Consider the following 16,108-nt stretch of genomic DNA (forward strand, 5'->3'; position numbering starts at 1 on the left):
ATGCCAATATCCATGAATAATCACAAATAGCAGGAAGAGTGCAGCCGCAGCGTTGTGGAGAACAGAGATTTTTTTTTTTCTCACGTAAATACTGTATTTTGCAGCCTGGGGCTCCTGGGAGAGCATATGCACTACAGCGGGGCCACAGGGGTAATCTTAGGAGGAGCCCATTAACAACATAACATCAACAGTAAATACAAGTCATTGGCTTGGCTTGTCCTCTATCTATCTATCTATCTATCTATCTATCTATCTATCTATCTATCTATCTATCTATCTATCTATCTATCTATCTATCTATCTATCTATCTATCTATCTATCTCATATCTATCTATCTATCTATCTCATATCTATCTATCTATCTATCTCATATCTATCTATCTATCTCATATCTATCTATCTATCTATCTCATATCTATCTATCTATCTCATATCTATCTATCTATCTATCTATCTATCTCATATCTATCTATCTATCTCATATCTATCTATCTCATATCTATCTCATATCTATCTATCTCATATCTATCTATCTATCTTTCTGTCTCATATCTATCTATCTATCTTTCTGTCTCATATCTATCTATCTATCTCATATCTATCTATCTATCTATCTATCTATCTATCTATCTATCTATCTATCTATCTATCTATCTATCTATCTATCTATCTATCTATCTATCTATCTCATATCTATCTATCTATCTATCTATCTATCTATCTATCTATCTCATATCTATCTATCTATCTATCTATCTATCTATCTATCTATCTATCTATCTATCTATCTATCTATCTATCTATCTATCTATCTATCTATCATTTCTTACAGGGAAAAATGGACCAAACTATGTTTTGGGAAAATAAAAATTTACCTATAAAGAATGTAACCCTGTAGCCTTGGAAATAATACACTGTTGTGAGATAGAACAGTCACTGGAGTTATACAATTGTACAAACATCACTTTTTTTCTACTTTTTGATCCCAAATTACATCCTGTATTATACTCCAGAGCTAAATTCACAGTTCTGCTTGTTGTTATTGGAAACAGTCTACAAAGCTTAGCTGAGCTCCTATAATGCAGGGGGCCGTTAGTTTCTCCTACATCAGATGACTGAACAATCACCAGAGCAAGCTCTGTACAGACATTAAGCCAGGAAGGAATGCTGGGAGATTTCACCTCTGAAGTCTGCAGAATTGTTAATACAGCTGTGGAGTATTATACATATCTTATAACAGCATAGGATCAGAACAAGATAAGTATTGTAATGTATTTTCAAACTCATTACAAAGGTAAACATAATCTTTAAAGGGTAACTAAACCTTCAACAATCTTCTGACATGTCAGAAGTTCTGTGGGGATTCGAGCACTGAGACCCCCACCAATCGCTAAAACAAAGTGGCAGAAGCGCTCGGGTGAGCGCTGAGCCGCTTAGTTTCTGTTCGGCTTTTTTCAGAAACCAAGCGGCTCAGCGCTCACCTGAGTGCTTTGGCCGCTTCGTTCTAGCAATCGGTGGGGGTCTCAGTGCCTGGACCCCCACCGATAAAAACTTCTGACATATCACTATGATATGTCAGAAGTTTGTTGAAGGTTTAGTTACCCTTTAAATTGTCCCATCTAGGGCTTATGGACTTCATAGAGGTGGGTCCGCCGCTCAGGTTCCCTTTCCATTAGCTACATCCGAGTGCCTTCAGAAGGAGCAGCTCCTGCTCTACAAGACTCAGGTCGACCATATATCACATGGTCGTTTATTAGCTTTAATGAAAAAGGGGAAACCAGACGTCAAAGAGGTTCCGCAGAGCCTGGGGCAGTAAACATGGAACAGCACTGTTGCCTTGAAGCACTGTGGTGCTGGGTTTGAATCCTGGCTTCTCCAATTTCCTCCCAGACTCGTGAAGATAAACTATGATAGGAGGCAAACCTGGGCAGATGCCACGGCCCTTCGGGCTTGAGGGGCCCATGTCGATCTGACTAAATCAACTCAATGCTATTCAAACCGAGTATGTGGTAGTATCCTAAAAGAGGCAAGAAGGGGGTAGCAGGACCCGGCCAAAGTGATGGGGGCAATTACAACAACCATTTGCCCATTCCATTCAAACTCAAGAAAAGAGGAAAAATCAGCAGCAAACCGTATACCCAATATATAATAATAGTGATGACGAACCTTCCAGCACCACCAGCACATAATCCTGGGCTGACATCCGGTCCTTGCGTACAAAGCACTGGTATGCACCATTGTCACTTTTTGCCATTGCATCCATGATGAGGGTTTCACGGTTGAGACCTGTGATTCTAACGTTACTCCCAGCGTTGATGATGTCACCATTCCTATACCAGGTGATATCAGGGTCATCTGTACCCGACACGCTACATGATAATGTCACTTGGCTTCCAACGCTGGTCTTAACTTTTCGTGGGCTGATTGTCACCTTAAGGGGTTCTGCACACACCAAAATAAAAATGACATCATTGGAGGATCAGAAGAATTATGCAAGATGGGAAAAATGGAAATTATTAATATAAACTATTAAATATTAAATTTTTACGTTCCCAATTTCACTCTCCTTTTTCCTCAAGAGCGAACATAAATGTACAAGAATATAACTACCATAATACTGCCCCCTATATACAAGAATATAACTACTATAATACTGCTCCTATATACAAGAATATACCTACTATAATACTGCCCCTTATATACAAGAATATAACTACTATAATACTGCCCCTATATACAAGAATATAACTACTATAATACTGCCTCCTATATACAAGAATATAACTACTATAATACTGCCCCTATATACAAGAATATAACTACTATAATACTGCCCCTATATACAAGAATATAACTACTATAATACTGCCCCTTATATACAAGAATATAACTACCATAATACTGCCCCCTATATACAAGAATATAACTACTATAATACTGCTCCTATATACAAGAATATACCTACTATAATACTGCCCCTTATATACAAGAATATAACTACTATAATACTGCCCCTATATACAAGAATATAACTACTATAATACTGCCCCTATATACAAGAATATAACTACTATAATACTGCCCCTATATACAAGAATATAACTACTATAATACTGCTCCTATATACAAGAATATAACTTTTATAATACTGCCCCTATATACAAGAATATAACTACTATAATACTGCTCCTATATACAAGAATATAACTACTATAATACTGCCTCCTATATACAAGAATATAACTACTATAATACTGCCCCCTATATACAAGAATATAACTACTATAATACTGCTCCTATATACAAGAATATAACTACTATAATACTGCCTCCTATATACAAGAATATAACTACTATAATACTGCTCCTATGTACAAGAATATAACTACTATAATACTGCCTCCTATATACAAGAATATAACTACTATAATACTGCCCCCTATATACAAGAATATAACTACTATAATACTGCCCATATATACAAGAATATAACTACTATAATAGTGTCCCCTATATACAAGAATATAACTACTATAAAACTGCCCCTATATACAAGAATATAACTACTATAATACTGCCCCCTATATACAAGAATATAACTTTTATAATACTGCCCCTATATACAAGAATATAACTACTATAATACTGCTCCTATATACAAGAATATAACTACTATAATACTGCCTCCTATATACAAGAATATAACTACTATAATACTGCCCCCTATATACAAGAATATAACTACTATAATACTGCTCCTATATACAAGAATATAACTACTATAATACTGCCTCCTATATACAAGAATATAACTACTATAATACTGCTCCTATGTACAAGAATATAACTACTATAATACTGCCTCCTATATACAAGAATATAACTACTATAATACTGCCCCCTATATCCAAGACTATAACTACTATAATACTGCCCCTATATACAAGAATATAACTACTATAATACTGCCTCCTATATACAAGAATATAACTACTATAATACTGCCCCTATATACAAGAATATAACTACTATAATACTGCCTCCTATATACAAGAATATAACTACTATAATACTGCCTCCTATATACAAGAATATAACTACTATAATACTGCCTCCTATATACAAGAATATAACTACTATAATACTGCCCCCTATATCCAAGACTATAACTACTATAATACTGCCCCTATATACAAGAATATAACTACTATAATACTGCCTCCTATATACAAGAATATAACTACTATAATACTGCCCCTATATACAAGAATATAACTACTATAATACTGCCTCCTATATACAAGAATATAACTACTATAATACTGCCTCCTATATACAAGAATATAACTACTATAATACTGCCTCCTATATACAAGAATATAACTACTATAATACTGCCCCTATATACAAGAATATAACTACTATAATACTGCCTCCTATATACAAGAATATAACTACTATAATACTGCCTCCTATATACAAGAATATAACTACTATAATACTGCCCCTATATACAAGAATATAACTACTATAATACTGCTCCTATATACAAGAATATAACTACGGTACTATAATACTGCCTCCTATATACAAGAATATAACTACTATTATACTGCCCCTATATACAAGAATATAACTACTATAAGGGCATGCCCACACGTGGCGGATTTCCTCCGCAACTGTCCGCATCAATGCCGCACAGAATCTGCATTACAGATTCTGCGGCGGATCTGCCCAAAATGTGCAGTAAATTGATGCGGACTAGCTGCTGCGGACTGCGGTAAAAGTGCTTCCCTTCTCCCTATCAGTGCAGGATAGAGAGAAGGGCCAGCACTTTCCCTAGTGAAAGTAAACGAATTTCATACTTACCGGCCGTTGTCTTGGTGACGCGTCCCTCTTTCGGCATCCAGCCCGCATCCAGTCAGCATCCAGTCCATGTGACCGCTGCAGCCTGTGATTGGCTGCAGCCGTCACTAAGGGTATGTGCACACACACTAATTACGTCCGTAATTGACGGACGTATTTCGGCCGCAAGTAGTGGACCGAACTCAGTGCAGGGAGCCGGGCTCCTAGCATCATAGTTATGTACGACGCTAGGAGTCCCTGCCTCTCCGTGGAACTACTGTCCCGTACTGAAAACATGATTACAGTACGGGACAGTTGTCCTGCAGCGAGGCAGGGACTCCTAGCATCGTATATAACTATGAAGCTAGGAGCCCGGCTCCCTGCACTGTGTTCGGTCCCGTACTTGCGGCCGAAATACGTCCGTAAATTACGGACGTAATTAGTGTGTGTGCACATACCCTTAGACTGAAACGTCATCCAGGGAAGCTGGACTGGAGACAGAAGCAGGGATTTCTCGGTAAGTATGAACTTCTATTTTTTTACAGGTTGCTGTATATTGGGATCGGTAGTCACTGTCCAGGGGGCAGAAACAGTTACTGCCGATCGCTTAACTCTTTCAGCACCCTGGACAGTGACTATTTACTGACGTCTCCTAGCAACGCTCCCGTAATTACGGGAGCCCCATTGACTTCCTCAGTCTGGCTGTAGACCTAGAAATACATAGGTCCAGCCAGAATGAAGAAATGTCATGTCAAAAAAGCAAGACGCATCCACAGCACACATAACATGTGCATGACAGCTGCGGACTTCATTGCGGAAATTAGAATCTCCATTGAAGTCAATGGAGAAATTCTGCCATGAGTTCGCAACCAGTCCGCCACAACTCCGCAACATCCATTGCATGCTGCGGACACCAAATTCCGCACCGCAGCCAATGCTCCGCAGCAGAATTTTCAGCCTTTGTCTAAACGAACCCTACTAAATAGAAGTGGAAGTCAATGGAGAAACGGCTCCGCTGCGGATTAACGATGCGGAGTGTCCGCAGCGGAATTCAAGAGCAATTCCGCCACGTGTGGCTTTGCCCTAATACTGCCCCCTATATACAAGAATATAACCACTATAATACTGTCCCGATATACAAGAATATAACTACTATAATACTGCCCCCTATATACAAGAATATAACTACTATAATACTGCCTCCTATATACAAGAATATAACTACTATAATACTGCTCCTATATACAAGAATATAACTACTATAATACTGCCCCCTATATACAAGAATATAACTACTATAATACTGCACCCTATATACAAGAATATAACTACAATAATACTGCCCCCTATATACAAGAATATAACCACTATAATACTGTCCCGATATACAAGAATATAACTACTATAATAATGCCCCCTATATACAAGAATATAACTACTATAATACTGCCCCCTATATACAAGAATATAACTACTATAATACTGCCCCCTATATACAAGAATATAACTACTATAATACTGCCCCCTATATACAAGAATATAACTACTATAATACTGCTCCTACATACAAGAATATAACTACTATAATACTGCCCCTATATACAAGAATGTAACCACTATAATACTGCTCCTATATACAAGAATATAACTACTATAATACTGCCCCTATATACAAGAATATAACTACTATAATACTGCCCCTATATACAAGAATATAACTAATATAATACTGCCCCTATATACAAGAATATAACCACTATAATACTGCTCCTATATACAAGAATATAACTACTATAATACTGCCCCCTATATATAAGAATACAACTACTATAATACTGCTCCTATATACTAGAATATAACTACTATAATACTGCCCCCCTATATACAGGAATATAATTACTATAATTCTTTCCCTATATACAAGAATATATAACGACTATAATACTGCCCCCTATATACAAGAATATAACTACTATAATACTGCTCCTATATACAAGAATATAACTACTATAATACTGCCCCCTATGTACAAGAATATAACTATTATAATACTGCCCCTATATACAAGAATAGAACTACTATAATACTGCTCCTATATACAAAAATATAACTATTATAATACTGCCCACTATATACAAGAATATAACTACTATAATACTGCCCCCTATGTACAAGAATATAACTACTATAATATTTCCCCTATATACAAGAATATAACTACTATAATATTGCCCCCTATGTACAAGAATATAACGACTATAATACTGCCCCTATATACAAGAATATAACCACTATAATACTGTCCCTATATACAAGAATATAACTACTATAATACTGCCCCTATATACAAAATATAACTACTATAATACTGCTCCTATATACAAGAATATAACTACTATAATACTGCTCCTATATACAAGAATATAACTACTATAATACTGCCCTTTATATACAAGAATATAACTACTTTAATACTGCCCCCTATATACAAGAATATAACTACTATAATACTGCCCCCTATATACAAGAATATAACTACTATAATACTGCTCCTATATACAAGAATATAACTACTATAATACTGCTACCTATATATAAGAATATAACTACTATAATACTGCCTCCTATATACAAGAATATAACCACTATAATACTGCTCCTATATACAAGAATATAACTACTATAATACTGCCCCCTATGTACAAGAATATAACGACTATAATACTGCCTCCTATATACAAGAATATAACCACTATAATACTGTCCCTATATACAAGAATATAACTACTATAATACTGCCTCCTATATACAAGAATATAACTACTATAATACTGCCCCTATATACAAGAATATAACTACTATAATACTGCCCCCTATATACAAGAATATAACTACTATAATACTGCCCCTATATACAAAAATATAACTACTATAATACTGCTCCTATATACAAGAATATAACTATTATAATACTGCCCCCTATATACAAGAATATAACTGCTATAATACTGCCCCCTATATTAGAGAATATAACTACTATAATACTGCTCCTATATACAAGAATACAACTACTATAATACTGCTCCTATATACAAGAATATAACTACTATAATACTGCCCCCTATATACAAGAATATAACTACTATAATACTGCCCCCTATATACAAGAATATAACTACTATAATACTGCCCCCTATGTACAAGAATATAACGACTATAATACTGCCTCCTATATACAAGAATATAACCACTATAATACTGTCCCTATATACAAGAATATAACTACTATAATACTGCCCCTATATACAAGAATATAACTACTATAATACTGCCCCCTATGTACAAGAATATAACGACTATAATACTGCCTCCTATATACAAGAATATAACCACTATAATACTGTCCCTATATACAAGAATATAACTACTATAATACTGCCTCCTATATACAAGAATATAACTACTATAATACTGCCCCTATATACAAGAATATAACTACTATAATACTGCCCCCTATATACAAGAATATAACTACTATAATACTGCCCCTATATACAAAAATATAACTACTATAATACTGCTCCTATATACAAGAATATAACTACTATAATACTGCCCCCTATATACAAGAATATAACTGCTATAATACTGCCCCCTATATTAGAGAATATAACTACTATAATACTGCCCCCTATATACAAGAATATAACTACTATAATACTGCCCCCTATATACAAGAATATAACTACTATAATACTGCCCCCTATATACAAGAATATAACTGCTATAATACTGCCCCCTATATACAAGAATATAACTACTATAATACTGCCCCCTATGTACAAGAATATAACTACTATAATACTGCCCCTATATAGAAGAATATAACTACTATTTGGGCATGACCACACGTTGCGGATTTCCTCCGCAACTGTCCGCATCAATGCCGCACAGAATCTGCGTTGCAGATTCTGCTGCGGATCTGCACAAAATGTGCAGTACATTGATGCGGACTGCGGTAAAAGTACTTCCCTTCTCCCTATCAGTGCAGGATAGAGAGAAGGGACAGCACTTTCCCTTGTGAAAGTCAAAGAAATTCATACTTACCGGCCGTTTTCTTGGTGACGCGTCCCTCCTTCGGCATCCAGCCCGACCTCCCTGGATGACGCGGCAGTCCATGTGACCGCTGCAGCCTGTTATTGGCCTGTGATTGGCTGCAGCCGTCACTTAGACTGAAACGTCATCCTGGGAGGCCGGACTGGAGACAGAAGCAGGGAGTTCTCGGTAAGTATGAACTTCAATTTTTTTTACAGGTTGCTGTATATTGAGATCGTAGTCACTGTCCAGGGTGCAGAAACAGTTACTGCCGATCGCTTAACTCTTTCAGCACCCTGGACAGTGACTATTTACTGACGTCTCCTAGCAACGCTCCCGTAATTACGGGAGCCCCATTGACTTCCTCAGTCTGGCTGTAGACCTAGAAATACATAGGTCCAGCCAGAATGAAGAAATGTCATGGCAAAAAAGCAAGACGCATCCGCAGCGCACATAACATGTGCATGACAGCTGCGGACTTCATTGCGGAATTTAGAATCTCCATTGAAGTCAATGGAGAAATTCCGCCATGAGTCCGCCACTGCTCCGCAACAGACAGAGCATGCTGCGGACACCAAATTCCGCTCCGCAGCCTATGCTCCGCAGCGGAATTTTACGCCTCGTCTAAACTAACACTTCTAAATAGAAGTGGAAGGCAATGGAGAAACGGCTCCGCTGCGGATTAACGCTGCGGAGTGTCCGCAGCGGAATTTAAGTGAAATTCCGCCACGTGTGAACCCAGCCTAATACTGCCCCTATGTACAAGAATATAACTACTATAATACTGCCCCTATATACAAGAATATAACTACTATAATACTGCCCCCCTATATACAAGAATATAACTACTATAATACTGCCCCCTATATACAAGAATATAACTACTATAATACTGCCCCTATATACAAGAATATAACTACTATAATACTGCCCCCTATATACAAGAATATAACTACTATAATACTGCCTCCTATATACAAGAATATAAATACTATAATACTGCTCCTATATACAAGAATATAACCACTATGATACTGCTCCTATATACAAGAATATAACTACTATAATACTGCTCCTATATACAAGAATATAACTACTATAATACTGCCTCCTATATACAAGAATATAACTACTATAATACTGCTCCTATATACAAGAATATAACTACTATAATACTGACCCTATATACAAGAATATAACCACTATGATACTGCTCCTATATACAAGAATATAACTACTATAATACTGCCCATATGTACAAGAATATAACTACTATAATACTGCCCCTATATACAAGAATATAACTACTATAATACTGCTCCTATATACAAGAATATAACTACTATAATACTGCTCCTATATACAAGAATATAACTACTATAATACTGCCCCCTATATACAAGAATATAACTACTATAATACTGCCTCCTATATACAAGAATATAACTACTATAATACTGCTCCTATATACAAGAATATAACTACTATAATACTGCTCCTATATACAAGAATATAACCACTATAATACTGCTCCCTATATACAAGAACTACTACAATATTGCCCCTATATACAAGAATATAACTACTATAATACTGCCTCCTATATACAAGAATATAACTACTATAATACTGCTCCTATATACAAGGATATAACTACTATAATACTGCTCCTATATACAAGAATATAACTACTATAATACTGCCCCCTATATTAGAGAATATAACGACAATAATACAAGAAAATAAACGTATTTTCTAGATTATTTTAAGAACTGTTGTCACTTTTTGCTTTGTAAATCTCCCCACTTCATGGTGTTCAACTGGGCAGGTTTGGGTAAGAAATAAGGTGTGCTGTCCCTTTAACATGTGATGCGCTGTTTACGTCTGATACACAGAAGTCTCAGCAGATCCAGTTTTATTGCATCTGGTAATGCCACTCAATTTGGATAATTGAAAACACATCTGTACATGATTATCGCTCTACAGCAGATGGCACTACCCCGCTGGCTGCCTCCTTTTATTTCCCTTTTAAGTACTACTTAGGCCGTCAGTCACAATGGTCATGTGCTTGAATGCAGAACATTTGCGCTTCAGTTTTAATACTTTGTTATATAGTTTTTTTAAGAATTATTCTTTCAAAAATCCTAAATTTACAGGACATGTTAATATAACATTTATGTAGATATTGTGTGAAATTGACTCTCCACTTATTTGACTCTAATATATAAAATCCAGCATATTCATAATTAATAGTCATTATCTTTTTTTGATGATTTTTTAATCTTTATAGTACAGAAAATATCTTCTTGTACTACCTGGAAACCATCAACAAGTTGCTGGTGACTGATCTGTAATTCTCATTATGTCTAATAGCTTTATTAGAAAATGCATAAAAAGGGGCACATGGATGTGCCCGAGCGGTGAAGTGTAATCCTTGTGATGTCATATACATGCGTTCACATGACATAATCACATGACCACATCCTCCATGACTCTGTATCGTTGCATACAGAACAGCAGATGTGCTGAGCCAGGGACAATGTGGTCACATGACTTCAGGGGGCACTGTTCACATCTAACATAGCTTTTTAATATCAACAATCGGGTTGATGAATTGTGATTTTACAATCCCTTGTTAGAAGAGTCCTATAAAAATAAGCAGATCACAGGGTATCCATCTTTTGGGACCCTCAGAGATCAGCTGTAACTTTGGGAGAATCTGGCAGCAAGTGTTTAATTTCCCTACAGCGCTACCACAGGGCAAATGAAGCATTACAGGAAGTCCATTTAATTTAATGGGGTGTTTGTGTGATGCATGAACAGGGCAGGTCCTCCAGAGAAAGACGCTCTTTGTAGCCGCCCTCAGTTTCAATTAATACATGGAGATCCCTAATGAGGCCCCCTCAATTAACTCAGAGTTCCCTTAAAGGGTATTTGGTTTTTGAAACCAGGAAATTCCTTTAAAGTACTTAAAAAGCCCCTGCAGCCTATCCCATGTCAGTATTAGAGATTCATGTGTAAATAAGACAATGCTGGATGTTCATGTGTGAATAAGCAAAGCAGCAAGTACACAAGCCATAATTATTATTAAAAAAGGTATAACAAGATCCATAAGCAGCTGCTAGCCTGCTTGCTGACTGTTTCCATTTAGCAACAGATTAACTTTTTCTACTCTGTACAGAGTATATTATAAAGATACTGGATTTTACATTTGCTGACTGAATGTTCATTAAAGGTGGAGCTTCGCTTTGGACGATATGAAGATTGACATTGACTTTTTTGGGTCTTTTTATCCTTATACGGTAAATTAATTCTGGTAGATCCCATCATTTTCGGACATATGCCAATGGTCCACAAAGTATGGGGGCTTGTCTAGCTTCTTTGGACATTGGGGGCCACTCTTGAACATTAGCTGTGTTTGGTTTTGCAGCTATCGTTGAGCTGCAATACCAGACGCAGCCCATGGACAAGAGTGGCGCTGTTTTTAGCCTGTATAGTAGAATGAGTATTATTACGGAAAATAGCTGGAAATACGTTACTTACGTTTTACATAGAGCGATCCTATCACATCAGCATTGCCGTAAGCATTCCAGACCTCACAAACATAAGTCCCCGAATCTGACGGCCTGGTGTTCTCAATCAGGAAACCAACCACGGTGTTCCGGAATCTATTGTCCATTTCAAGCTGAACGTTATCCTTCAGCCAGCGGGTACTTGGGATGGGGTAGCCGGACGCCTTGCAGGGAAGCTCTACTCTGTGTCCTGCCATGACTGTAAGGTGCTCAAACTTATCAATAATCGTTGGAGATGAATTCACTTGATCTGCAAACAACAAGAATAAAAACAATGAAACAAACCATACGACATATCAAACATTGTGTGCAATAGTTACAGACAAAAAAATGGAGAGGACCAAGGAAATGTAAAAAGCAAAAAAGTTCCTCCAACGAACTAAAAGATATAATATGGCACAGAGCAGAGGATTATGCAATGATAAGCAGCTGCCTGAAACCTCTGATCTTCTGGTCGTTAAACAAGAACTCTGCATTGTGCCGTTCCTCAGTTATTCCTCATAGAAATTTGTGAATAAATTGACAACTGGGTGTTACTATTCCCCTTGTTGAAGGAGCGTGTCCCTGAACAGTCTGGGAATGTGAGCACTGATTGGATAGTGTCAGACTGTGTAGGGACACCCCCCCCCCCCCACCCAGTTGTAAATTTATTCATAAATTTCTAGGAGGAATAACAGAGGAACGGCACAACGCAGAGTTCTAAGAAAATATGTTCCAGAATTGTTAGATTATGGGGAATACAATTATTTACTAAAATAGACATGTCAGGAGAGGTTACAGGTCTTCTTAATAGTCTAAGGTGATATAGGGGGAGAGGGGGGCTTCCCTCGTACACATTAGTTTGTTCTTGGGTCCTGTTGACATCAATGGGATCTAAAAATGATCTAATGCTTATGTCCAGCTTAGGCTAGACATGAATTACGAGACACGATTACTGGGGAGAGGGGAACCCCCCCCCCCCCACACACCAATTTTTTGCCTAATGCCTCATGCACACGACCGTAGCCGTGCGCACGGCCGTGATTTTCGGGTGGGCCGGCAGTGGACTGTCAGCCGTGAGCCCTCCGCAAATCACGGGCAATGCACATGGCCGCGGCCATTATTTTCAATGAGCCCGGACCGCAGAACACAGCCGTAATAAGACATGTCCGTTCTTTCTGCGGTGCGGGCTCCCGGGCCATGCACGGACCGTAGAAACTACGGTCGTGTGCATGGCCCCATAGAAATGAATGGAGCCGCAATTCTCCCGTGGATTTTCGGGGGAATTGCGGCCGCAAAAACACGTTTGTGTGAATGGGACCTAAGGGCCTCAACCACCCTTGATGTACACGGCCTGGTTGGTTAGTATGTAGCTCATGAAGGAGAGGGGGACACCAGGTTGGTTGCAGCTGTCTTTCCTAGTGCTGGCCCTGAGCATCCCCCCCTGAAATAGGAAAGAGGGTCTAGGGGGCAGCATCCCCAAAACACTAGATAAGTACTGTAATGTATGTACACAGTGACTCCACCAGCAGAATAGTGAGTGCAGCTCTGGAGTATAATACAGGATGTAACTCGGGATCAGTACAGGATAAGTAATGTAATGTATGTACACAGTGACTCCACCAGCAGAATAGTGAGTGGAGCTCTGGAGTATAATACAGGATGTAACTCAGGATCAGTACAGGATAAGTAATGTAATGTATGTACACAGTGACTCCACCAGCAGAATAGTGAGTGCAGCTCTGGAGTATAATACAGGATGTAACTCGGGATCAGTACAGGATAAGTAATGTAATGTATGTATACAGTGACTCTACCAGCAGAATAGTGAGTGCAGCTCTGGAGTATAATACAGGATGTAACTCAGGATCAGTACAGGATAAGTAATGTAATGTATGTATACAGTGACTCCACCAGCAGAATAGTGAGTGCAGCTCTGGAGTATAATACAGGATGTAACTCCGGATCAGTACAGGATAAGTAATGTAATGTATGTACACAGTGATTCCACCAGCAGAATAGTGAGTGCAGCTCTGGAGTATAATACAGGATGTAACTCAGGATCAGTACAGGATAAGTAATGTAATGTATGTACACAGTGACTCCACCAGCAGAATAGTGAGTGCAGCTCTGGAGTATAATACAGGATGTAACTCGGGATCAGTACAGGATAAGTAATGTAATGTATGTATACAGTGACTCTACCAGCAGAATAGTGAGTGCAGCTCTGGAGTATAATACAGGATGTAACTCAGGATCAGTACAGGATAAGTAATGTAATGTATGTATACAGTGACTCCACCAGCAGAATAGTGAGTGCAGCTCTGGAGTATAATACAGGATGTAACTCCGGATCAGTACAGGATAAGTAATGTAATGTATGTACACAGTGATTCCACCAGCAGAATAGTGATTGGAGCGCTGGAGTATAAGGGCATGGCCACACGTGGCGGATTTCCTCCGCAACTGTCCGCATCAATGCCGCACCTAATCCGGGTTGCGGATTACGGCTGCGGATCTGCCCAAAATGTGCAGAAAATTGATGCGGACTAGCTGCTGCGGACTGCGGGAAAAGTACTTCCCTTCTCCCTATCAGTGCAGGATAGAGAGAAGGGACAGCACTTTCCCTAGTGAAAGTAAACGAATTTCATACTTACCGGCCGTTGTCTTGGTGACGCGTCCCTCTTTCGGCATCCAGCCCGACCTCCCTGGATGACGCGCCAGTCCATGTGACCGCTGCAGCCTGTGCTTGGCCTGTGATTGGCTGCAGCCGTCATTTAGATTGAAACGTCATCCTGGGAGGCCGGACTGGAGACAGACGCAGGGAGTTCTCGGTAAGTATGAACTTATATTTTTTTACAGGTTGCTGTATATTGGGATCGGTAGTCACTGTCCCGGGTGCAGAAACAGTTACTGCCGATCGCTTAACTCTTTCAGCACCCTGGACAGTGACTATTTACAGACGTCTCCTAGCAACGCTCCCGTCATTACGGGAGCCCCATTGACTTCCTCAGTCTGGCTGCAGACCTAGAAATACATAGGTCCAGCCAGAATGAAGAAATGTCAAGTTAAAAAAGCAAGACGCATCCGCAGCACACATAACATGTGCATGACAGCTGCGGACTTCATTGCGGAAATTAGAATCTCCATTGAAGTCAATGGAGAAATTCCGCCATGAGTCCGCCACTGCTCCGCAACAGACAGAGCATGCTGCGGACACCAAATTCCGCTCCGCAGCCTATGCTCCGCAGCGGAATTTTACGCATCGTCTAAACGAACACTGCTAAATTAAAGTGGAAGTCAATGGACAAACGGCTCCGCTGCGGATTAACGCTGCGGAGTGTCCGCAGCGGAATTTAAGTGAAATTCCGCCACGTGTGAACCCAGCCTAATACAGGCTGTAACTCAGGATCAGTACAGGATAAGTAATGTAATGTACACAGTGACTCCACCAGCAGAATAGTGAGTGCAGCTCTGGAGTATAATACAAGATGTAACTCAGGATCAGTACAGGATAAGTAATATAATGTATGTACACAGTGACTCCAGCAGCAGAATAGTGAGTGCAGCTCTGGAGTATAATATAGGATATAACTCAGGATCAGTACAGGATAAG

The 16,108-nt window shown here is 38.6% G+C and overlaps 1 protein-coding gene across 3 annotated transcripts in view; it reads right to left on the minus strand.

Moving 5' to 3' along the window:
• DSCAM (DS cell adhesion molecule) overlaps positions 1–16,108 on the minus strand; it is a 425,426-nt gene that overhangs the window by 218,484 nt on the left and 190,834 nt on the right. For all 3 annotated transcript variants that reach the window (XM_075854624.1, XM_075854623.1, XM_075854625.1), the window contains exons 5-6: positions 12,485–12,763; positions 2,168–2,443 (exon numbers count right to left, since the gene is read on the minus strand). In XM_075854624.1, coding sequence (XP_075710739.1) covers positions 2,168–2,443; positions 12,485–12,763 — 555 coding nt within the window. The remainder of the gene's footprint in view (positions 1–2,167; positions 2,444–12,484; positions 12,764–16,108) is intronic.

This window comes from Rhinoderma darwinii, chromosome 2, assembly GCF_050947455.1.
Source record: "Rhinoderma darwinii isolate aRhiDar2 chromosome 2, aRhiDar2.hap1, whole genome shotgun sequence".
NCBI classification, from domain to species: Eukaryota; Metazoa; Chordata; class Amphibia; order Anura; family Rhinodermatidae; genus Rhinoderma; species Rhinoderma darwinii.